This window comes from Hydra vulgaris, chromosome 08 (genome assembly GCF_038396675.1).
Source record: "Hydra vulgaris chromosome 08, alternate assembly HydraT2T_AEP".
NCBI lineage: Eukaryota > Metazoa > Cnidaria > Hydrozoa > Anthoathecata > Hydridae > Hydra > Hydra vulgaris.
The window spans coordinates 58,707,211-58,733,697 of record NC_088927.1 but is presented as its reverse complement, the minus strand read 5'-3'; the positions used below and the strand labels follow the sequence as shown (position 1 = coordinate 58,733,697).

The 26,487-nt window shown below is 28.8% G+C and overlaps 2 protein-coding genes across 4 annotated transcripts in view; one reads left to right on the top strand and one right to left on the bottom strand.

Annotated features, from left to right (window-relative positions):
- Nucleotides 1–662: 662 nt before the first annotated feature.
- Nucleotides 663–1,004, bottom strand: LOC136083488 (52 kDa repressor of the inhibitor of the protein kinase-like). Its single transcript, XM_065802891.1, has one exon. The coding sequence runs from the start codon at nt 1,002–1,004 to the stop codon at nt 663–665; it is 342 nt and encodes a 113-aa protein (XP_065658963.1).
- A 15,384-nt stretch (nt 1,005–16,388) lies between these two features.
- Nucleotides 16,389–26,487, top strand: part of LOC124817488 (src kinase-associated phosphoprotein 2-B) — a 33,190-nt gene continuing 23,091 nt past the window's right edge. For all 3 annotated transcript variants that reach the window (XM_065804023.1, XM_065804022.1, XM_065804021.1), the window contains exon 1: nt 16,389–16,476. In XM_065804023.1, the coding sequence (XP_065660095.1) occupies nt 16,431–16,476 (46 nt within the window). In that variant the 5' untranslated portion in view covers nt 16,389–16,430. The remainder of the gene's footprint in view (nt 16,477–26,487) is intronic.

Genomic DNA, 26,487 nt, shown 5'->3' with positions numbered 1-26,487 from the left:
TCAAACCATATTTCAACAGTAGGCAACTAAAACAAAATAATGGCAATGATAGAACTCAATAAATATAAAGAAAAATAAATTTCATAAAAAATAAAAAAAAATTCAAAACCTTAAAAGATTTTTAACAAAACCTTTTAGATAAATATAATAAATAATAATAAAAGTATTCATGAAAGCATCAAAAAAATATCCTGTAAATATTCTATCAGTAATAAATGAAAATATCCTGTAAATATTCTATCAGTAATAAATGAAAATATCCTGTAAATATTCTATCAGTAATAAATAAAAATATCCTGTATATATTCTATCAGTAATAAATAAAAATATCCTGTAAATATTCTATCAGTAATAAATAAAAATATCCTGTAAATATTCTATCAGTAATAAATAAAAATATCCTGTAAATATTCTATCAGTAATAAATAAAAATATCCTGTAAATATTCTATCAGTAATAAATAAAAATAACCTACATATATTTTCTCTCTCTCTCTCTCTCTCTCTCTCTCTCTCTCTCTCTCTCACACACACACTCTCTCTCACTCTCCCTCTCTCTCTCTCTCTCTCTCTCTCTCTCTCTCTCTCTCTCTCTCTCTCTATATATATATATATATATATATATATATATATGTAATCAATATAACTTTTTAGCAAATGTATCTATTCATTGGAGTTCAATATATTTTTAAATTCCATTTTTCGTGGAAATGCAGTCGCAAATTTATCTACAACAATATTCAAGTCAATTTCAATATCTCGATGAATGTGCAACATGGCAATACCATTTAAACGACCATCCCCCATAGTATTGCGCAAGGAAATTTGAATTCTTTTTAGAGTTGATAATGATATTTCCCATGTACATGGTGTGACTGGTAATATGCAAAGGATTAGAAGTATAGTGGAAAAATTGGGAAATATATGGTCATGACATTTTTGTAGTGAATCAAAAATGGTTTTAGGAGCACTATCAAAGTGATTTTTCCAGTAAACTTCCCACATATCCAACTCAGCATAAAGATAGCTTGGTTCTGGTAAATTGTTTTGATATGTACGAATAAATTCTTTAACTTTTTTCTTTATTCTGTCTGTCAATAGCGATCAAACAACATCTGCACAAATATCAATCAAGTCATTCTGCACTGTCTTTAATCGATAAGTAGCATTTTTAGGACCATATTTAAAATGGTCACTCAAGATCTTGTCACCGCATAATGCCATCAGATCTAATAGGCATTGGAAATTACCAGTATTATTACATTGCTCAACCAGATGTTTGGCGTCATCTCTGTGTCCTCTTAGCGGTATATTATGCCTACAACAAAAAAGAATTGCTCGTGATATTGAAAACAAAATTTGTTGATTTCTAGGAATATTATCAGATAGAAACTTATTGAGCTGCAAATTAATTGGAACAGCTTTATTACTCATTGCTGCTCGAAAATCAAGCATTATCTGTATTGAGGTTTTATGCATTGAAGAAGTGTTATTATGTGATAATATTCTTACATTTCCAACTGACCAAAGCCAATATAGAAATTTATAAAATAATTTAGTAGTTAAAGAGGCTTTTCTGAACAGAATACTAGAGATACAGAAAAACCCATCATAGTATTTTGAATAACGCAACCATACAACCATGAAATTTTTTTGAACCAAACAATTATGTAAACATTATGGTTACATTTATGACCATTAGTTTTAGGAAATATGTAGTCAGAAGGTGGCACCCATACGTTCATTAGAAGATAATACTTCTCATACTTTGATAATTTTTCAATTGTCTACAAACAACCCAATATCAAATTTGTTACGTTCATCTTCTGTTGTCTTTTCATAATTTATAGGCAGTTTCGGAATTATGACACCTGGTATCGATTTTTTTAATTTATTATTTAAATCCAAAGATGAATCAGACACAGGCAATGGTTTATTGTTGACAGAAAAAAAATTCTTAATACTGAGTGAGGGTTTGGTCAAATTACTTTTTTGAATAGCAGAACAGTGGGGTATTCGAACCAGTTGGGTATTTAAAGTATATTTTTCTCCCGTTACAATAATATTTTTTGCAGAACTTAAACTTGTTTGAGTATGAACTAATTATTTCGAAATTCTGGCTGAGCGCTTTTAACAGATACCAGAGGCATAAAGTGATTAGGTTTGAAAAAATGCACTTTTCCCATATGTGTAAGGTTGCTTGGAATTTCATTATTTGTGTCAACATTGTACAGCATCAAGAAATTATTTGATTGGGTTTGTCAAAATTTCTTAAAAGACTGTGGGTACAATGTACTTCTAAATAGATATTCTAGACATGCATCTCCTGTAGAAGGATAAAAAATTTTAAAAGGAATCTAAAATAGAAAATAGATATATACACAACAATATTCATATTATAAAAAATAAAATTCAAATCAGTTCAAATGATATATTATACAAATAAGAATATACTATTAAACTATATTTTAAAATATTCATAACACAAACTAAAGATGATCAAACGCCAGATTGAAAAATATTTAATACTTCAGCCAAAATAGCATCAACTTTAGACTTCTTAGCCCCAAATGCAGTATATGCGATATTAAAGATACCCTACAAAAAAGCTGATCTTTCTGATCGAAAATCACCGCTTGAATGCCCAAAACGAAAAACATGATGCACAGCAAAAACAAGAACGCAAATTTTTTTTGTCTCCATTGCTTTAATCGGAAAAAATACACTAGCACCAAGTTGGTGCTAGTGTATTTTTTCCGATTAAAGCAATGGAGACAGCAGAAAATAAACAATTGCCATCTTGAGGAGTTCTGGACATATAGTTAAATTTATACGCATACACACTTACACACACAGATATATATATATATATATATATATATATATATATATATATATATATATATATATATATATATATATATATATATATATATATATACCGTCATCGGGGTGACTTCGGACTGCGGGGACAGAGCATTACTTATTATTCTACTTTAGTTTCTTTTAGCGATGGCGCGAAACTACAAACGTAAACTAAACTTAAAAGTGTTGCATGGAACATGCTCTAAAAAAGGTATAAAAAAAAGCTATAAAAGATCACAGTAAAGGCATGAGTATTCGAAAGGCTGCAAATAAGCACAAAGTTAAAAAATCAGCATTGCATGATCACATTAGAAAACCCACCTTAAAGAAGGTTGGGGGCCATGCAATTATAAGCAAAGCAAATGAGGTACTCATTGCTCAAATGCTAGAAGCTGTTGCCGATTGGGGTTTTCCTATTGGAAGATTAGAAGTCAAAATGATGGCTTTTAATTTCCTCAAAATACGTAATGGGTCAAGCAGTTTCATTTTGCAGATACCTGGAAATGACTGGTTTAATTCTTTTATGAAACGAAACAATATTTCTGGCAGAAATGCTTCAAATATTAAACAATCTAGATCAAAGTTAGGAGTAGAAATGATTAGTAATTTTTTTTAGGAGATAAATTGGCCTCTCATTTTAATCCAGATGTTATTAAACTTGCTAAGTAGCATAATGTTTACTTCGCTATGTTGCCACCAAATGCTATACATTTAATACAGCCATTAGATGTATCTGTCTTTGACCCAAAAGCAGAAAAACTGGATGCTTTCCCAAAGAACATTTTCCAGCACTATTAAAAAGTTTATCAATTAAGTTGCAAGACACAGTGTGTCAGAATTTGGTTTCTGGCTTTCTTACATGTGGGATATATACAATAAACCGCATAAAGGTTTTAAAAAGAATTATTGAAAACAAGGAACCTGGTGCATCAACAGCATCCATTTTGAATGATTCGGTTACAACTTTGCTTATGTCTCATCGTGGTGCATATGAAACAAAAAAACCAGGGGCAATAAGTTGAACATTGCATCTGGGGCAGTTTTAAATGTCGTTGAAGGTATTGAAACTGATCTTTGTTTCATCTGTGGAAAAGATGATAATGAGGAAAACGATGAAATCAGTGAAGAAGAAGAGGAAGTTTTAATTGATTGGACTGGTTGTGAACGTTGTGGTCGTTGGTATCATTCAAAGTGTTTGAAAAATGACATGTCGGCTGATTGCATTGAATTTTTTTTTTAATTTTTTTAAAAGACAATGATTTGTATATGATTTACTTTTACAGTTGTCAATAATTTAAACAAAATAAGAAAGATTTGTAATTGATTCTTCTTTGTAGTTAATTAATCATTGTAGTTGTATCATTAACTATATGTATATTTGAAATAGTTTATCAATAGTTGTTGTTTTTTGTTTTGTTATTTGAAATAAAAAAAATTGTTGAAATTTCAACTTTTAAAATCTCAAGCTTCAAGTGTCCGAAGTCACCCGATTTCCCAATTTTGATTTTTTGATTTTTAGACCGTTTTTTTATGCTAATAACATATTGCAAAGCTGAAAGCCAAAATTTCATCATGTTCATTATAATTACTGTGGCACGTTCCACAAAAATATTTCCATGTTGTATTGATTTTAATGAAACAGTTTAATACTTTCTTCGAAAATTGTCCGAAGTCACCCCGGTTAACAATATATATATATATATATATATATATATATATATATATATATATATATATATATATATATATATATATATATATATATATATATATATATATATATATATATATATATATATATATATATATATATGTATATATATATATATATATATATATATATATATATATATATATATATATATATATATATATATATATATATATATATATATATATATATATATATACATTTATTGATTACAGTATATATAGCATTGAAGTGGCTAAATATAGGGTATTTAGGTTGTGGTGCTTTGACTATAAAACAAGAAGTTTTACAAACTTTATGAATTGTTTTGGTTAAAAAATAAGAACTTTTAATAAAGTTCTTTTAATAAAGTAAACCTAACTAAAAAATATCTGTTTATCCACGGCGCTGCTCAGCTGAAAATCAACATAAACTATAAAGAAGATATTACCTGACAGGCACCATGGATTACGTTTTTTCGTCTATAAGTTTATAAGCATACAACCTTGCCAAACTATTACTTGCTGCAGCATCTATAAAACCATCGCCTGCACCAGACAATTTATGTAAAATATATATTCCCTCAGAGTTTCGCTGGCAGAAATTGTTTAATTCAGCAGTGTTACATAATTTAATCTGATCTATTAAAAAATGATTGTTTGCTTTTAACGCTTGATACAGCTCCATTACTTTCATTAAAAAAGATACAAAATAGGTATTCAATATTATAAATGCACGGGGGTAAGCTTAGAGTTGTTTGAAAACATGACAAACAGGGTTTTGCTACAGTTGCAACACATATTTTGCCATTTTATTTCACTCCCAGTCAAAATTAAGTAGCTACGCTACTTAATTTTGACTGGGAGTGAAATAAAATGGCAAAATATGTGTTTGACATTCTTACAAAAATTTATGAACATGAGAGACAAAACCCTGTAAAAACTCGGGTTTTTTTAACGAAAATTTTATTTTTCGATTTATTAAAATTAGTTAAGCTACAACAGCGGCCAAAATTGAGTTTAAAATTTTTCTATTATTTTGCATAAAAATATATATTTATATATGTGTGTAGAAAATAATAATAAATGTAGTCCGAGTTGACTGTAGTAATTGCTTCACTTGCTACACCCTGGATCCGCTCCTGGTATACGGTAAAAATGTATCATGTTGATCAGGCACTATTAAAGCTGCAAAAGTGGCGAAATCGCTCAGGTCTACCTTATATACACAAAAGTATGATGAAGAAGTTTAATTATTAAATTATAAATTATTAAATAAAAATTGTTGGCAATGATTTTTGCCTAATTTTAAAAAGAAGTTCAAAGTTTCTGAATTTCAATTGAATAATATGAAAAAAATAACACTTGCTCAACTTCAAGTTTCAAATAAAAATGCATCACAAGTAGCATATACATTTTCAGAATATCCAGGTTACAACCATAAAAGTAGAGGAGAACCTCTGTGAATGGGACAGTTTTCTTAAAATACTCATTTGATAAAGTTGATAAAGTTGTTTTATAATTGAAAATATCGATAACTATTAACTCTTTGTTTGATAACTATCAACTCTTTCACTATGATTAAATAAAACAAAAAATTTGTTCCGCGCTATTGGCAAAAAGAGCAATTTGTTTGTCAAAGGAGCGATTTTTGGACCAGGGCATTTGTCTCATTTAATGAGAATTACTCGTAGAGTGGGATAAATATAAAAGATTGAAAAACTAAAAGAAGGTCAGTAGTAAGTTTCAAGTAAGTTAAGTAGTAAAGATTGTTTCTATTTGGTAGATTCCGTTGAGCAACTTGATGGAAGTAAGGTAATCTATTTCTCCAAAAGAATTTGATTGCTTGAAAACATCTACTTTAGGTGGCGAATTTCTTCAATCAACACCACTTCTTTTACATAATTTGCGTAAAGGTTTGCCAGGGCTTTGCATTTTTCTTCCTGACTAAGTGTTTTTTCATCACTAAAAGGAGATGGAGACCACCAAATGTTCGTTGTTTTTTGAAAACATGTTCGTTGTCTTTTGAACTGTATTCATTCTATTTCTTATCTACTGTAGCAGCGTGTCAAGAGCAACATTAAATACGTTCACCTCAAAACCCTTTGATTCGACATTAAATACGTTCACCTCAAAACCCTTTGATTTGACCTTTACTAAGTTTGCTTACTTTTGAACATCTTTTTTTTTCTTTAATTTTTTTTTATTCTTTTTTGTAAGTTTTTCATTTATCTATGCACCTGCCAAATTTCATTGAAAAATATTTTGTAGCAGGGTGTCTATTTTGTGTCGCACTTTTGGTACCTAATTTTCATTCGCCCGAAATGGTCGAGAGAGACAGAGGGGTTAATTAAACATTTTTTATATTTGATTTAGATTAAATAAAATTTTCATGAAAAAATGGAAAATAATGACAGAGATAAAGGTTTTTAATATTGTTTTCTGTTTATTAAAATTTTGAAACAAAATTATTAGATAGTAAGTTGTATTTTTTACTTCTTTGTTATTGTTCTTTATATAACCAATCATACATTTCATAATAGATTTTTTTCTTTTGATATTGGGGTGTGTTAAAACATCGTTAATACATTTACCATGAGTTTTACATTCAACAACAATATTTATTGGTTGTCCGGTATTAATTTATAGAAACTTTTCTATGCTAAAAAAAACTTTGTTTTGGGACTTTAGAAACCCAGTAGTGTTACTTTATCTTTTTCTTTTTTTTTTAAGTTTTTTTTGGGGGGGGATTCATTTTTAAAATAAGTCATTTTTGTTACTAGGGTGTATCAAACCATCACCACCACATCCACCTCTATAGTTAACCTACGCCTCTCATATACTTTGGTGGTTTAATATAAATTTATAACAACTTTTTTGTATATTTGAACTACTTATTTCTTGAAAAAAGACTTTTTTCTGAAAAAGTGTTTAATTTCTTATAGTAGAGGTGGTGGTTTGTTGCCCCTCTATGCTCCTGGATACGCTCAGTGGTTATTAGTCAATATAAATTTGTAGCCCACTCTTACACCTATCTTTTGATATCAAGATATTTGTATTTCGATAAAAGTTGACAAAGTTATGACTATTTAATAATGATGTCACGAATATTCGGTGGCTTGATAAAAAAGGCAATTGTTTATTCGTCTTTCCCATTAAAGTTAAAACATGCTTTATGTTCAGGTTGTCGTGAAAATAACATTTTTAATAAGTTTAGAGTTTTCTATACTAATTCAATCTATAGCATTTTCTGAAATTACCTCAGAAGTGCAAGATTTACCTGAGCTGGTTATTTTTGAACTTTTCTGAATGGTTTGAAGAGTATGAAACTTTTAGGCATAACTGTAGTTAAAATATTTGGTTAATCAGCCAACAAATAATACATGCTGTGACACAAGCTATTTATAAATGCCCACAGAGTAGTTGACTTATGTACTACAACAAAGCAGGTCGGAGTCCTCAATATAATTAAGTGTTGCCGAATATTCGGCCGAATATTCGTGGCATCTCTACTATTTAAATAAAAAAAAACTTCATTGTGACCACAGTTTCTTCAACAAATCCATATATCGAAAAATCGTAACTTAAACCGTCATAACTTTTAGTGCAATTCTTTAATTTTGATAATTTTTTCATCTTTAAAAGACTGTATTGATTTTCTTTCCAATGATATATAACATTATAATATTCAAACAATTGATCTTCTTTTCAATGATATACAACAGTATAATATTTGAGCAATTTGAACTCGATGGAACTAATTTTTACTCACGCATCTAATACAATGCCTGTACATCATGAAAATTAAGAAAAGATAGCGATCCAGAACATTATGAAAATTTTATGGAAACCCATGATTGTTTGAATATTCACAAAGGTTCTGCTTTATTTATGGAATTTTATGGTATTAATGATGGTACTTCTGGTATATCGAATATATTTGAGTATTTAAATGTTAGACCAGGTAAACTTGCTACTCAGTACTATACCAAGATAGACCAAGAAAGAATAAAGATGTTGGAAAAGAAATTCCTTGAGTCTATAAAGCAAAGAAGAAAACTACTTCATTAACAACGAAAAGGTTTTACCGATTCAGTAAATGAAAGTGAAGGTGCATCTTATGAAGCAGGAGTGTTTTAGATTTTAGTTCTTTGTCATTTTTTAATATAAATTTATGTTATCTACCTTAGCATAAACTATAATGTTAACTACCTTAGCATTAAGGTAGTTAACATTAACAAGATAGTTAGTGTTAACAACCTTAACATTTACTACCTTACTGTATTTTGTAACGTAGTTATTGTATATTGTCTTTTAATATTTAAGCTCTTTATTATTGATTGATTAATTCTATTTTGGTAAAGTATTTTTAAAATATTATAGTTTTCACATTTTTCTTTTTTCTGTGTTTTCAATAATGCTCAAGACATATTTTTTATCAGTTATATCTGACCTTTTTATATATTATAAATAAAAAGAATTTAATTAAAAAACTTAATTATTGTTTTTCCTGATATATGAGTTTCTTGCTCGCTGCGATATCTTGTAATTAGTTTGTTTGATAGTGTTGAAATTTTTAGGAGTTATTTATTATATATATATATAGGCACATTCACCTTACCAAAAAAATTCATGTTTGTTAACTGGTTCCAAAGTTAAAGCCTAGGTCTCCCAAAAGCTTGAATAATTTGTTAAACTATTTGATTTTGGCAGGGTGAGTGTAACCGTCTGACATTAAAATGCTGTGAAAATTTCATGATCAAACTATTGTTAGTTTTTTTTTTCTTCTTAACTTTTCTTTCTCTAAACCTATCATTCTCTAAAGTTCTCTAAACCTATCAGTACTCTAAACTTATCATTCACAAATATTTGTGGCCTTCGAAGTAACTTTTCTTCTGTTGAGTCTTATCTCTTGCAAAGTTCACCAGACCTACTTGCTCTTTGTGAGACTAATTTGAGTTCACCTGTCTCATCTTGCGATCTTAGTGTTGATGGTTATCTTCTTTTAATTCGTAAAGACTCCAATAGTCACATGCTTGGCCTGGGCATTTACATTCGTAAGAATTCACCCATTTGTCGTGAAACTAGATTTGAATCCACAGACTATTTTTTCATGTGCTTTTGTTTAGCACCACTTTACTCTATTGCCTTTCTCTTTGTTCTATATCGCTCTCCTTCATTACAAGACTGCACTCTTTTTGATGTTATTTCTAATCATATTGACCAAGCCCTCTCTCTAAATCCATCAGCTAATATAGTTGTTGTCGGTGACTTTAATGCTCATCACTCTGAATGGCTTGGCTCTAGTGTCAGTGATTCTGCAGGCATTAAAGCCCACAACTTTTGGCTTTTTTAATCCGTAACTCAAATATTCAACTTTCCAACTTGCTTTCCAGACAACCCGAATCATTTACCTTCTCTACTTGACTTATGTCTTGTTTCTGATCCTAGTCAGTGCTTAGTTTTACCACATTCACCCTTATGTGCTTCTGATCACAGTTTGATCTCTTTAAAACTAATATCTCATTTTTCTTCATCACCTGAATCCCCATATTATCGAACCTATTACAACTACAGTAAAGCTGATTGGTATTCTTTCCTTGATTTTCCTCGTGATGGCCCTTGGGTAGAAATCTTTCGTCTTCCTGTCGACAAATGTGCTTCTTACATAACTTTGTGGATTCAGACTGGCATGGAATTTTTTGTTCCCTCTTAACAATTCCAGGTCAAGCCTCACTCACATCTATGGTTTTCCTCACACTGTGCTGCTGCGATTGCCAATCGAAACTGTTACTTCCATATCTATCAGAAATACAATTCTCCAGAAAACAGACGTCTGTTTATTACTGCTAGAAACTATTGTAAAAAGGTTTTGTCTAACGCCAAAGCCCGCGATTCTCAGGTCATGAAATCTCATATCTCATCTCAAAAATTAGGCTCTCAAGAATTCTGGAGAATATTTAATAGTATTAATAATAAGGGCAAACCTATAATTCCACCTCTCTTGTATGGTTCAGACTTTGTCACCTCACCTAAAGACAAAGCTGAATTGTTGGCTAAAAACTTTTCATCAATATCATCTTTTGATTCCACTGGTCGTGTTCTACCTGATATTGCCAATAAACAGGTTGATCCATTGCTTGTTGTATCACCCCAGCTTCTGTATCTAAAGTGATTTCCTGTTTAGACTCTTCTACAGCTTGTGGCCCGGACAACATAGCTGTTATTGTCTTGCAGAAGTGTTCTCCGGAGCTGTCGTCTATACTCTCAAAACTATTCAATAAGTGCTTATCAGAGTCTTGTTTTCCAGCCTTCTGGAAAGCGGCATCTGTTATCCCTATTTTCAAAAATTCTGGAGAGCAATCTGATTCGTTTAACTACCGTCCCATTAGTCTCCTTCCTATCATAAGCAAGGTTTTTGAATCTTTTATTAACAAGCACTTAATTTCTCATCTTGAATCTAATAACTTAATTTCTGACCATCAATATGGATTTTGATCTTCTCGTTCTACAGCTGATTTGCTAACAGTAATAACCAATAGACTTTATCGTGCATTAGATAAAGGTGGAGAGGTTAAGGCCATTGCTATTGACATTTCAAAAGCTTTTGATAAAGTTTGGCATGCTGCTCTTCTCCATAAGCTTTCTTCTCATGGTGTATCCGGCAACATCTTTAAGATCATTGAATCCTTCCTTTCCAATCGTAGTATAAAAGTTGTCCTCGATGGACAGCACTCTTCTTCTTATTCTGTAACTTTAGGGGTTCCTCAAGGTTTTATCCATGGCCCTATACTCTTTTTAATTTACATTAACGATCTTCCAGATATTCTCACATCTGGCAAGGTGGCATTGTTTGCTGATGATACTACCATTTATTCTTGTCGTGATAAGAAACCAACACCCTCTGATTTCTTAGAGGGGGCATTTGAGCTAGAAAAGGATCTTGCTTCTGCTACAGCATGGTGCTCACAGTGGCTGGTGAACTTCAATACAGATAAAACTCAATTTTTTTCAGCAAATCGTTATTGCAATAAGTTAGATCTTCCTATACTTATGAACAGTGATGTACTCGATGAGTCAACTACTCTTCATCTTCTAGGATTAACTCTTACTTACGATCTTCCTTGGAAACCATATATCAAATCAGTTGCAAAATTAGCATCTGCTAAAGTTGCATCTCTTTATCGAGCTCGACACTTTCTTACTTGGGATTTTATTCTCTATCTCTATAAATATCAAATCCGACCTTGTATGGAATAATGTTGCCATATCTGGGACGAATCTTCTAATAATGCCCTTTTTCTTTTAGACAAGGTACAAAAACGCATTGTAAACATAGTTGGACTTGCTCTTGCAGCCAACCTCCAACAATTGTCACATCGTCGTTACGTTGCTTCTCTTTCTCTTTTCTACAAATACTATAATGGGCACTTCTCTAAAGAGCTAGCGTCTCTTGTGCCATCTACTAAAATTCATTCTCGTGTTACTCGTCATTCAATTAAGTGTCATCCTTTTTCTGTGGTTGTTCCTAAGTGCTCCAAAAACGCTTATTCGTCTAGTTTTTTTCCTCGAACATCAGTTCTTTGGAATACGCTTCTTTCATTTTGCTCTCCTGATTCATATAATTTGCAATCCTTTAAGTCGTCTGTCAATTGTTATCTTGCTCTACAATCTTCATCTTTTCTCTTCCAGTAACTTCCAATTTTAATTAGTGGTTGCTTGCAGCCTTGTTGGAAGCGAAGATGTTTGAAAAAAAAAAAAAAGCTATTCTTTAAGTATGAAATACTATTTCTTATATAAAAATCGTAAAATATGAATGTATTTTTAAAATTTTGATTCCTCCACCTTAGATGTTTTTATTTATTGTTATCATTATTCATATCTTGTATTAAAAATGAAATGCTTGAACTTAAATCTTTGCCAACTCTGACAAATATATTAAAAAGATTCTACTTTTTTTACTTAATAACAAACTCTTGATAAACTATATTACCTATAAAGTATTTATTTCAAGATATTTTATATTTTCTTTAAAGTAAGTATTCTCAAAGAAAACTTTTTCTAAATTACAGAAATCTTTTTTTTATCATCCAATTTCTTTTTCATGTTGCTTTTAAACTTAACTTTTTCTGAAGGTCTTCAAGAATTAGGTTAGATAGAATAAGCAACTAACTTTGACAAAACAAAAATAAAAATTTGAAATTGGTACAGTACAATCTCAAAATTTATGGGGAAAAATATACTTTTAGTAGTTATGGAAAGTTGACTTTTTTTAAAAATGTTCACAAAGTTTGAACAAAACAATATATTCACCAAGTTTGAACAAAACAATATATTCACCAAGTTTGAACAAAACAATGCTTTGATGTTTCTACTACAGTGGTATCGAAGCATTGCTTTGTTCAAACTTGGTTTTGTAGCTTCGTCAGAAACATTAAATTGCTCATCATTGGATTCCTCTCCAGTTTCAACAGCATTATGTCCAGAAACTTCTTGCTTTTAGCAATTTAAAATCATTTTTTAAGTTTTATAATCATTTTTTAAAATCATTTTTTAAGTTTTATAAGCCACAGAAAGGATCATAATTATCACTTTAGTGCTTCTAATAATATTTCTAATTTCTTGAAACAATTTATAAAGATCTGACCAGGAGTGCAATTCCTTGCTTTTGTTCTCTTTTTCCAAGGTAGCAATTTACTTTTTTACTACAAATGAGCGCTATTTTGCTTTGAGATATCGGATGATTTCTTGAACCATTTGTTTTTATTTTTTTTTTTTGAAAAAGTTCAATTTACAGTGAGAATGTTCGATTTACAGGGGCTTTGAAAAATCCATCTATTGACGTTGATCTAAAGCAATTTTATGCTGACTAAACTAAACTCGGTGGAAATTGCTTTTATTGAAAGGTGATTTTTGGAGACAGGGAGGCAGAAACGTTTACTGATCTTAACTTAAAAATACATTTTTAAATCAAATTTTATCAATGAAATTTCATTTATTTTAATATTATAAAAAAATACCTTTCAATTTTTTTTTTTTCCTATTTTGGGCTCGGTGGCCTAAACAAAATGTATTTTTTATGTTCCGAAAATCTAATAAAAAATTATTTTTGGCAAAACATCCTAATTTTACATTTGTATAAATACTTAAAAGTTTTAGGTTTGCAGCGTGTTTGGTAGTCACCTGACTCGAAAATTAAAATTTCATAGTTCCAACTTCTTTGAACACTTTTTCTGAAAATATTTCACCTGCAGGATTTTTATTTTTGCAGCTTTGTATACTCTACTACTTTTTTAAGTATAACCTGTTTTTGTTCGATGTTTCGAAGTCAAAGCGTCAATTGTTGAACTGCGCATATGAAAAAGATAACCCTAGAAAAAACGTTGCTATAAAATTTTTTTTCAAGCAAACATCAACAATAACACTTTATTGTTATTGTTGATATTTGTTATTGTTACACGTTATTGACGAAAACAAACCAATAAATCTGATGACGGTCTAAGTTATTCAGTTAGAAATGTAACGAATAGGTTAATAATTTCACCTGCCAAGTAAATGGTGGACTCTTAATAAATGAGAGGGTTAGAATTTTAAGAAAATGGAACAATAAAATAACAAACTTTCGACGAGTAAAATTTCTCAACATTTGGAATGGCCACAACAAATAAAATTAACATTAAATAAAATTAATCATTTATTGTTTCAGCGATTTTGAATTAAAGATTGTATGATCCTTGAAAAGGAGAGTTAAAAGTGTATCTCCTTGTATGTCACAAAGTTAAGTTATTATACCTTATAAGTTAGCCTATAATTTTTCTATAATTGTTGCTTATTTAAAATTATACATATTTATTGTTTCATATATTTTAAAGTTTTATAAATAAATCAATGCATACTTATACATTTTTAAGATTTTAAAATTTGAGAAATCTTTTGTATGGTTTTGACACACAGTGCAATGACGGAAAAAACACGCTTTTAAGGCATACAACATATATAACCGTAGTCTCTGTGTATTGTACATACATTGAATTAAATAAATAGGGATAGACGCAGTAGAGTAAACATACTATATGTTTACTCTACTGGGTCTATCCCTATTTATGTAATTATGTAATACTGAGAGTAAATATTACAAACTAATCGAGTTATTCAGTTCTACCGCGAACAGGGCTTTATCACCAATTACATCTCAAAATTGTTTAAGATGTTATTTTTTTGTTGGTAACAAGTAAAAATTAATAAACGGGAAGGATGGGGGCTCTTAATAATTATGGAGTGGCTAGAAAATATTTCCGAAAATTAACAAACTTCCACTTCCGTGTACTAAGTACCTAAAGGTACGTTTCTAAATTACAACTTTCGTGTTCTCAATTACATCTATCAAGTTCTCAATTACACCTATCAAGAAACAAGTTGAGCGCGGTATTTCCAGGGATGCGGTGGGGATCGAACTCCGAACCTCTCGCTCATGAAGCGAGCGCTTTACTACTACTATCTTACGTTTCTTATAAATTCATATTCTCAATTACCTCTTGAAAAAGTGTATATCAATGCAGCTTTGACGTCACAAAGTTTTATTTTTTTGTTGTCAGAAGCGTAAACGGAAATTTGGTAATTTGGCTTAACGCACAGCGATAACAATCTTGAAATGTATTACATTCAGTTTGGAAATGAGATTGTATTGATTATATTTAGTGGTATATAGTGAATAATATATAGCGATAAATAAGATTCAGTGATTATTTTCGACAAATTAGATTCAGTGAGCGCGATTTATCTAGAAAATTATGGACATTATTATTCGCGCGAGTCAGCTGTTCGGAAGACACAGTAATTTAATTGATGCAAGCCGCAAACACCATAACAAAAGGAAATAACCAATAAAGCAAAAACGTTCTAATTTTTTCAATAGCGGTTTCTCTGTGACAAGAGCTGATGGCCTTCTTTGAGAATCCGCGTTTTTTATATTGATTTTTATTCTTTATTTCTTAACGATATCTTGACTTGTTAACTTTTTTTTATATATTATTTGTATTTGTATCATAAATATTGTAATAAATAACTTAAAAAAAATAAAAAAAAATCTTTATAGCGTTTCCTTCCCTCCCAATAGAACATAAGCAGACTTGTGACTTACCTTCTCCTCCCCTTCCTCAACGTCGATGCGCAACATAAAAATGCGAACAACCTTTAATTAAAAAAGTTATTAACTATTATTTTTTTTCACATAACTTTTACTTTAATTCATTTAATTGCTAATTTTAAATAAGAGTTAATTGAAATTTTTAGACCTTTGTTTATCCTTTTTATTAGCATAAAATTCTACTTTCCCGGTAATCTATAAAATTATTATAGATTACCGGGAAAGAATAAGTTATTATTAATAACCTTATGCTATTGAATTACAAGGGCATAATATTATAATAAATTATTATTATTATTATGCCTTTGAATTATACATAAAAAAATATTTGGAATAACTTAATCTAAAAGGGTATTAAAATGAGGTAAACAATGACATAAAATGAAGAGGTGAAAATTGTTAAAGTTTAACATGTAAAATGTGACATTTTACATGTTAAACTTTAATTAAAACAACATGTACAACATGTAAAATGTGACAAAAAATTCATATGTTTTTCTATTTCATCTTTTGAACTCAGCTGTTGATATCAATGAGTTCTATTTAAAGAGAATAATTCCTAAAACGATTTTAAAAAATCATGAAATATTTTTATTTTGTCTAAATTTTTATTTATTTCAAATGTTATCTGCTGGCATTGTTTTTCTATTTTTAAAATACATTTTTTCCAAATAACTCCTGTTCTAAATTAAAATTTTATTATTAGATAACTACCAGTTTTGTCTCTCATAATGGCTTTAGGAGTAAAACCAGAAGAAATAGTTTATCTTCTTCAAAGTATGTTCAACTTTTTTTTTTTAATCTTTAGTTGTCTTTTTAATGATTTATTTAGTAAAATACATTATGTTTACACGCATACTTTACATTATGTTCTCTTTTTGAAAATTTAATATTTTGATGAAAAATTTTTTTAAATTTATTTTTTGTAGTCATTCTTGCTTAAGAAATGCCCAATGCATGTTATTTAAGCAGTATTTCTATCATATCATTTATTATGGGGTAACTTAAAATTATCTTTAGTCTATCTCTAGTCTTTTTAATGATTTATTTAGTAAAATACATTATGTTTATACGCATACTTTACATTATGTTCTCTTTTTGAAAATTTAATATTTTGATGAAAAATTTTTTTAAATTTATTTTTTGTAGTCATTCTTGCTTAAGAAGTGCCCAATGCATGTCATTTAAGCAGTATTTCTATCATATCATTTATTATGGGGTAACTTAAAATTATACTCAGACACTTCATCATATATTTATTATTAAAAAAAACATAATTATAGATCTTTGATTTACTTACATTGAAATGTCATTTGTACTGACATTTATAAACATACCCTGTTAGCAATTTAGGTATTTGCAATGAAATACCGTTCAGTAGTGCTGAGATAGCAATTCAAATAGGGCATGTATCAAATAGCCAGAATGAGCATGTTGCTGCTACACAGAAAAAAAAAGGCAAAATGCACGACAATAAAAATATTGTATCTTCTTTTTTTTAATTATGAATTCAACTTTTTGAGTTCATATAAAATTCAAACTTGTAATTCTAAGGAAATTTTGTTTCTTAAAATTTAAAAAATTTTTTTAAAAAAAATTTTCTTTAAAATTCAAAACTTTTATACTTTTTATTTGCAATTTTTAATCTTTATTATTATTATTATTTATTTATTTATATATATTTATTATTTATTATTATTTAAGTTTAAATATTTAATTTTTAATATATAAGTTTAATCAAAATTATTTTACTCTCATATAAGTCAAGAAATTAATGTCAAATTTTTTAGCTAAAATAGCTTATACGCAAGTATATACGATGTGTTAATGTTATGAAGATAGTTTACAAATTAGTTCGTATTTTTTATGACCTGTGTATAAGTCAGTGGCTATTTTGACATTAAAGTTTGGTATAAACCTCTCAAGTTATACGCGAGTATCTATGGTATATTATTTTAAACATGAACTATATTCAAGTTACTTTAAAGATAGTTATATTGCAACAGGCTTTGGTACAAGAGAGTAAACCTTTTGCTTCGTTACAAAAATACAATTTAGCATCATCAAATGTTATAAAATTTATTAAATTGGTAATATAATTAAAATGCTATTAATGATGTTATAATTAGGCTTACCATATGTCCTGTTTTGACTGAGATTGTCTTAGTTAAATACTGATTGTCCCAGTGTCGTAGCGGTTTTCATTTTTGTCTCGTTTTTATTTTGACTTAGTAGTGTATATATATATAAGGAGCTAAAAAAGAAGTTGCAAGTTTACAATTTAACAACAAAAAGATTACCTATTGGTAAAAAAACTTAGTAGCAAAATTCAAAAGAATTTTCTGTTGTACATATTGGATAAGCAGATATTAAAAATCATTTAAAGTGTGCCAAACACAAAGCCGGAGTCTCGGCTGCCACATGTTCTTTTATTTCAAGCCCTTCCTTTTTTAAGAAGACTTCCCTGGAACCTTATTATAGAGTGCCATGTATTTTTGAGGAATAAAAAACCTCTATTTTTCTTCCCCTTTTATTCTCTCTGCTTGTTTATTTTAGTACAAGACCTCCCCCTCCCATTGTTTGTTCCAGTTTACAACTTCAAAATTATGGTAAGCCTAGTTATAATGGATATATAAGTATTTTAACTAATTAAATACCGTTATTACTAATAAAGTATTGCATTTCAAAAAATTTTTTTATAACACCAGATTGAAGTAGTAAATGGATTGTGTGGTATCCAATAAGTACACAGAAATTTTCTCAGATCAATATATAAAAAGTTTTTATGAGTTAATTGAAGATTTTTAATATAATTATAAAGTTCAAGATTTTAATTTGTTAAACGTTTTTATAATACTTGCCCTTTCCAATAAAGGTATAAAGGTAATTAAACTAGCGATATAATTATTTTGTTTTTTGATAAAGTTTTACATTAAACTAATTTAAAAGAAAAGAAGATATTTAATCTTTCCAGTACTTTAGTTTATAGACAATAACAGACATTGTTATACAATAACAATATATAATGCATATTTATGTATATATTAAAAATAAAATTAAAGAAAATGGTTTGGTTTTTATCTTGATTGACTTTTAAAATTAGTTAAGCACAGCTATTACTATTAAATTTGATTGAGTACAAATATTACTAAACTTTGTTTAATAATTGAGTTTTCAGCAATAATAATAATAACAATAAAAATAATAATAATAAAAATAGATTTTTCAGCAGATAATATTATTGATATCAAATTTTAATAATGGGTCTAATCATAATTCAACCAATGGCCTGTGGGTCAGCATCTCTGATTTTCCTGATTTTTACATATTGTTATGTGCATTGTGTAGATAGGTTAAATTTGAAATTTCGGACTTCCTAGTACAACGGTTCAGAAATTATAGCTTTAGAAACATGACACAGTGGCCCCCCTCGATTTACAAATGGTCAAAACAGACTACTTTAAAGCTGTATAATTTTTTTCTCACTTTCAACAAGTGTCTTATTTTTTCTAGAACTATTTTCTGGATAGTTCTCTCTTTAAAAAAGTGGTTTTTATTAACTTGTGTTAAATTAGAAAATAATTATGACCTCCTCAACTTTGGAAAAAATCCTAAAATTGCTAAAATATGCAAAAATGAAACTAACTGTAGCATTATTCTATTCATTCACCAGTCTTTACAGATAAGTTTTCTGATTAGCTACTACTGTCTGCAATATATGGGCAAAATATAGGCACCTTGTTGCAGTTTAGAACTCAAATATATCTAAAAGCAAAATGTCCACTCACCTAACGAGTCCAATTTTCAGCCATTTTGAGATGCTTGTAAATTTTTCTAACACTTTGTTTTGATCTAAGATTACCAGCATATAAGACTATTAGACCCAACTATCTGAAAATGCAAACATTATAAACTTGTCAAATCCACACCAAAAATGCCAGCATTTTTAAATAACCCTATTTTTCAATTATCAACAGTTGAATGTGTTACTAGAAACCAGTGCCCCTCTAATCTGCCAACTGGTCTATGTGAAGAGTGCAACTAATTATAAGTCATTTCTTAATAAAAAGAAAGATATGGTTGGTGGTTCTCTCCTTAATCTGGTCTTTATAGTAGATAGGGGCACAAATAAAGGGGGCAGTAACTTTTTAGAGACCTTCATTATGGTTCAAATGAAGGTCTCTAAGGTAATTTAGATATTTAGATACTTAATATTTAAATATCTAAATTAATTTCAAAATGAAACCATTATTTCTTTGAATTCTATTTTATTATAGGCAGGTTTGTTTTGATTTAAATTGATTGATTTAAGTCAGTTGATTTAAATCGATTTAAATCATGATTTAAATCAGACAAAAAAAAATCATGATTTAAATTGAGTTTTTTGATTTTAATTATTTTTAATGATTATTTATTGATTAATCAAATTAAAGCAAATTGCACTAGCTAAATATAACTACTGCATAAACTAGTATAGTCAGATAATGCATTATAAAATATATATTAGTCACATAAATCATTAAATTTTTAAATTTATTGTAAGATTTTTATCCATATAAGTAAATTTTTTTTTTCATGTTTTGACTTATTGACTAATTACATTAATTTCTGTTTTGTTACTATTTATATAATAAATATAAATATATTCCTTTTATATAAGAGTATATTCAAATTTTTTTAAATTACAGTATTCATTTATGATTGGTTGTTATTTTTTAGTTGAAAATAAAATTAATATAACTAGAAACAAAAATGTCTGGTGCCAGTAGAAAAGGAGATGCAGTATGGACATGGTTTGAAGAAATACCTGCAAATTTTGAGAATAAGGGCAATAAAGCTAAATGAAAAAGCTGCACTTCACAAATGCAAGGTTTGGTTGCTCGAATAAAAACCCACAAAAGTGCTGGTAAATGTAATTTTCTGAAAGATGTTCAAGATGATGAAAACATACTTATTTGTCAAAAAACCTTAGAAAATATCAACCAGACAACTGAAGAACCACAAACTAGTCAATGTTCTGTTAAGAAAACTGAATCTAGCCAATCTGCTGTAGATAAAACAAGTTTTTTGTGTTAAAATAAAAAGGTAGTGACAAGACTAAGCAGTGGCAAGACAGTAACAACTAAATTGGATTCATACCTTATTAAAACCACTAAATCTGAAAAAAAAAGCAATTGATAAGCAGATAGCAAGAATGATTTATGCTACTAACTTGCCTTTTAGAATGGTTGACCATTAGGAGTTTATCAAGATAATCCATTTTTTACACCCAGGATATAACCCTCCTAATAGAATCGATATTGGTGGAAAACTACTAGATACTGTTCACAAGAACAGCTTAACTAGCTATTCAGGTTTGCTACATGATCAGTCTGTAACCATGAGTATTGATGGGTGGAACAAAGTTCATAATGAACCAATAGTTTGTGCAACAGTAACAACAATGAATTCAGATATCTATATTGCAGATACAGTTGATACCTCCAGCCATTCACATACTTCTGACTATTTGGTTGACATTGCTGTTAATTCTATCAACAAATGAGAAAAACAATTTGGTTGTAAAGTTCACAGTGTAGTAACTGATAATGCAGCAAATGTGTCGAAAATGAGACAACAATTGGAAACTCAAGATAATGTTAATGTTATTACATAAGGATGTTCAGTTCATATTCTTAATCTGTTGGCCCAAGACTTGGCAATTCCAAACATCAAGGAGCAGATTGTTAAAGTTGTTAAATATTTTAGTAACAACCATTTTGCTGCTGCCACATACAAAGCAAAAGAGGGGCCACGACTTATAATGCCCCAAGATATCAGATGTCAGATGGAATACATTGGCTGGTTGTCTTGAATCCTATCTAAAACACTGGTCGATTCTGTGAACAATTTGTGAAGAAAACAGAATGCTGTTGCTTCATCTGCAAGAGTTAAAAAAATATTTTCATCATTTGGTCTCGTTAGACCATTGGTCTCGTGCATTCAAACATTAGAAATAAACTCGGAATTGAGAAAGCAGGCAAGTTGGTTTTGCTATTCAAACTATTTAATCAAATAGCATTAGAATCAATGAGTTTTAATTGATTGAATCTTTGAAAATTTGTAATTAATCAACATTAAAAAAGATTTTTCAATGTTTTAAATTAATTTAGTTATGATTTTATTATATTTTTAAAAACTATTTGATTAAGAGTTTATTTTTCCAAAATGTAATTTAAATCAAAAAAATCCAATTTCAATCAAGAAAATCCGATTAAAATCAAAAAAATCGATTTTTTTGATTTTTTTCAAAAAAATCTTGATTTTTATCAACCCTGATTATAGCTAATCACTGGTATGTATGTAGTCTGGACCCCCCCTCCACTCACTAAGGTGAGGATGAGGGGAGGAAGGGATTTGGGGTGTTAGTAAAAGTTAATAAAAACCACTTTTTTAAAGGGAGAACCATCTAGAAAATAGTTCTAGAAAAAATGAGACGCTTGTTGAAAGTTGAGAAAAAAGTTATAAAGCTCTAAAGTAATCTGTTTTGACCATTTGTAAATTGAGGGGACCACTGTGTCATGTTTCTAAGGCTATAATTTCTGAACCGTTGTACTTAGAAGTCTGAGATTTCAAATTTAACCTATCTACATAATGTACATAACATTTTGTAAAAATCAGGAAAATCAGAGATACAGACCCACAAAGTTTTCTTCAAATTGGTTGTAATATAATCTCTGTTTGCAAAAGAGCATTTAACCAGGAAGTTCATCTCCTTCCTTACCAATTTTGTTCGGTTGGTTAGATTGAGTGTTGTTTAGAGTTTCCTACAATGCATATATTTTTAAAATCATGTTTTTAAATTATGGATGGATAAATTGCAATATGTGAAATGTCATACCACAAATGTTTGCTAAGATAATAAAATCTTTAAATAGTGCAATAAAACTATATATAGTAACATAGTTGCATATATTGTTTTTTAACTTGTGAGAACACAAACTATGGAATGTGCCAAAAATAATATACATAATTCAGCATTTATTTATTCTAAAACTTAATTATTATGGCTAATTATGTCTTATTGGTTTTCGGTTTATTGAGCTAACAATGCTGAATTCTTATTTAAATAATGTCTAATGAAAAATTGAAATGAAAACTATCAAATTTAACTAACAAATTAGTTAAATTTAATAGTTTTCATTTAAATTTGGTAGTGTCTAATAATAGAACGAAAGCCATGAATTCAGCAAAACAAGTTAATAAAAATCAAATTTATCTGTAAGTTTTTAATATAAAGTCAAACTAATGAGTTAGATAATTGATAAAAAAACAATAACAAAGAACACAAAGTCACAAAGAATAACTTGGTCACAAAGAAGCCAAAAAAGTGTTATAAAAGTACTTCAACAAATACATTTTTTTTTTGTGCAACAATTCTTTTTATGGAGGACTTACTTTCAATTTTGATGTGATTTCCTCAATCTTTTTTATTTGATTTGACATATTAAAAATAATAACGGGAAGCATATCACAAAATTTTTTAACAACATAATCAATTTATAAATAGGATTGCCAGTCGTCTGGATTTTACAAAGGAGAGCACAGATAAAAAAATTATTTTTACAGTTTCGGCACTGTATTCTCCTCATAAAAGCCGGACATCTGGCAATCCCGTTTTTAAATAGTCATGATAATGAATTTCTTAACTATGTTTTCCTTGGTTGTCATACAAATAATTGATTTTGTGAAGCAGAAAGCAAATAACCAAGATGTTCACAATAAATTAAAACAACAATATTCTTTATTTATAGCAATATTTGCTATTTACTTGTGTGCAACAATCTTTACCACTAATGGCCACTAACTACTCATCTGATAAGATCTACAGAAATTTTTATTAAACAAATAAAATTTTGAATGGATTTTAAGTAGTATGCTTCAAATGTCTTAAACTAGAAAAAAGTAAAAGTATTGAGTTGAGGGATAAAAAAAATTACATGTGACACAAAACTTTGCATAAGCAACCTTGTACAATACTTATTTATAAAACACCTTGAACTCCTCATAACCTTAGAAAAAAAAAACATTAAAAAAAAAGAAAAAAAAGAATAAGAAGCAAATATATATAGCCATCAAAGGCAGCACTTAACAGCAATCCATATTACAGTGTTCTTTATCCCAGTAAATTAGTTTGCACATAACAAAATACTAGTTTTTAGAAACCTTAAACCAACTGGTTTTGGTTGAAATACCATATTCAAATTATTTTTCATTATTACTTAGTTTCATAAAAAAGTCTTAGCTGCATAACATTTTTAAAACTAAAAAAAATTGTTTTAGTGCCATTTTTTAATTTTTTAACATGAATTATTCTAATTATTCATAATTATTCTAAAAATAATTTCTATAGGCGTTTGATTGGGAACCTATTCAAAAGCTTTGCAGTTAATGAATAGAGAAAATATGAGAATTCAAATAAGCAATCTTATTAAAAAGCATCACAAAAAAATCAAAAACAAAATATCAAAAATGTTTATTTATTTAAAAGTCAATTCTACAACGAGGCATATGTCCCACCACCTTGGTATAAATGCACTATACTCAAATGATGATGAAATTGTTGTGATCAATCTTGGCACATTGATAAAAAGGGAAAACAAATGTCAGAATACACTAAAAAAATTATTGAAAAGTGTTTAAGTAAATTTGTAATCAATAAAACTAATATTTTAGGTTTGTTGACAACGCAGCAGTGAGTAACATGTTTTGAAATTTATCTTTATTTTTTTGGCATAAAGAAAATTGTAAATTAAAATGTTTTGTATTTAATATTTTCAGTGAATAAAATCATTTGAAAAACAAACTGTTTTGATATTTGTTAAAATGTAAAGTAAAAATCTTTTTTGTTAAAATAGTAATTAAAAAAAAAAATCTTTTAGATATTGTATCATATAAAATATATATTGAATAATAATATTAAAATTATATTTAATCTATTTAGGTGAATATAAAGTTGCTGCGTGACTTTGGCATCAGCGCCATTTAGAAAATCGACAATGACAAAGTCAATTTTCAATTAGAAACTGATTAGTTTGACTAAAACGGTCATTCTACAGCTGACAATGTGGCAGCAGCATAGGCAAGTGGAGTTGCTGGCAGCATTAATTTTATACATCTTCAAAAATGTGCTGTCCACACTCTACAGCTAGCCATAAATGATGCATTAAAATAAATTAATTAGAAAAAGTTAATGTAACTAAATAAATCAATAAATTAAATAAATAAAAATAAACTAATAAAAAATAAAAAAAATTCTTATTTGTCATGCAAGAGAAGTTGTTAAAACTGCTAGATTAGGCTACCCATTGGTTCAACCAGTTCAATATGATTGAGAGTCTAATCAAGGTAACTTATAACTTTTAAGTTTTAAATAAAGTTTATAAAACTATAACTATTTTTATTTTATTTTTTTCCAACTGGTTTAATATAAATCTTATTATTTTAATGTTTTTTCATCACTTTTTAATTTTTAAATTTTTGTTTTTGTAAAAAAAAATTTTTATTAATCCTTTTTAAGTACTTAATAGCTTCATATATATATCTTTAATGAGCTCTTCTCTTTTTCTAGATTCAACCAGCAATTCTGAACACACAAAAAGAAATTTCTAAAAAATTTAATGTGCAACCATATTTTTGGGGGATCTGGGAAGAATTGAGAGATGCCTTGCTTATGGCATGTGATCTTACTATTTGTCTTCAGCATGAAAATATTACTGCAGGGGAGTTCCTTTTTGATCGGAATTTAATCAAATTAACTAGACGGGAATGACTTAGCCAAATATTTTCAAAAAGGAATGATTAATAGAGAAAGTGGGCTATGTGAAAATTTTTTAATAAAACTTTACTTATATATATATATATATATTTTTTATTTATTTACTTTAAAAAAAAAATACAAATGTATTTATAGATAGCTGAGTTTACAAAATGTCTTTACAAATTATATACTGATTCAACTGGCTGTTATAAATAAGAATGATGAATTCAACAAAACCAAAAAAGCAATTCTAATCTTTTGCAGAATTTATCAAATTAATCATGTAGCAGACTCCAAATTCAGTTGGAAAACGACGACTAAATTTATTTATGCTGTGTGTACAGGACATTGGAGAGAAATCTTAGAAAGAACTAATGGACTATTACACTATATGTAATTGAGTTACGAGCAACTTTAAAAACAATTTTGGAGATTTGGACATTTGGACAGTAAAGACAACCTTTTCAACCTAGACAAGTTTTCAAAACTTAACCCATTAAGAGCAATACCCTAAAGATTTATGAAATGCCTGCCAAGTTGCTACCCATATTCCAATAAGTGTCAAGTGACTGCTCGATCTTAAAGCACATGACTCTAACCATCATAGTCATTTTACATCTGAGTTAATTAATGATATGAGTATTGTTATTCTCACTAATTCTCACATGCAAAAGCGGGACAAATTAACTTTTGGGTATAAGCAGCCGTGGCACAGTGGTAGTGTGCTTGCCTTGGAAATAAGGGATTTGTGGTTTAAATCCAACCATGGGCAAGTTTTGCGGCTTCGGTTAGGAAGCAGCCATAAACTTTCTGTTAAATCCTTTTTCGCGGTGCTCTATGATCATATGACAGAGCACGGCGGAATTCTTGGGGCACCTAAAATATGTAAATATAATTCATAAGAGAAATTTTCAATTTTCTCAGATGCTAAAATTCCAAATAAAAAAAACCACATTAATTTAAGAAAATGGAAATGTAATAGTGTACTT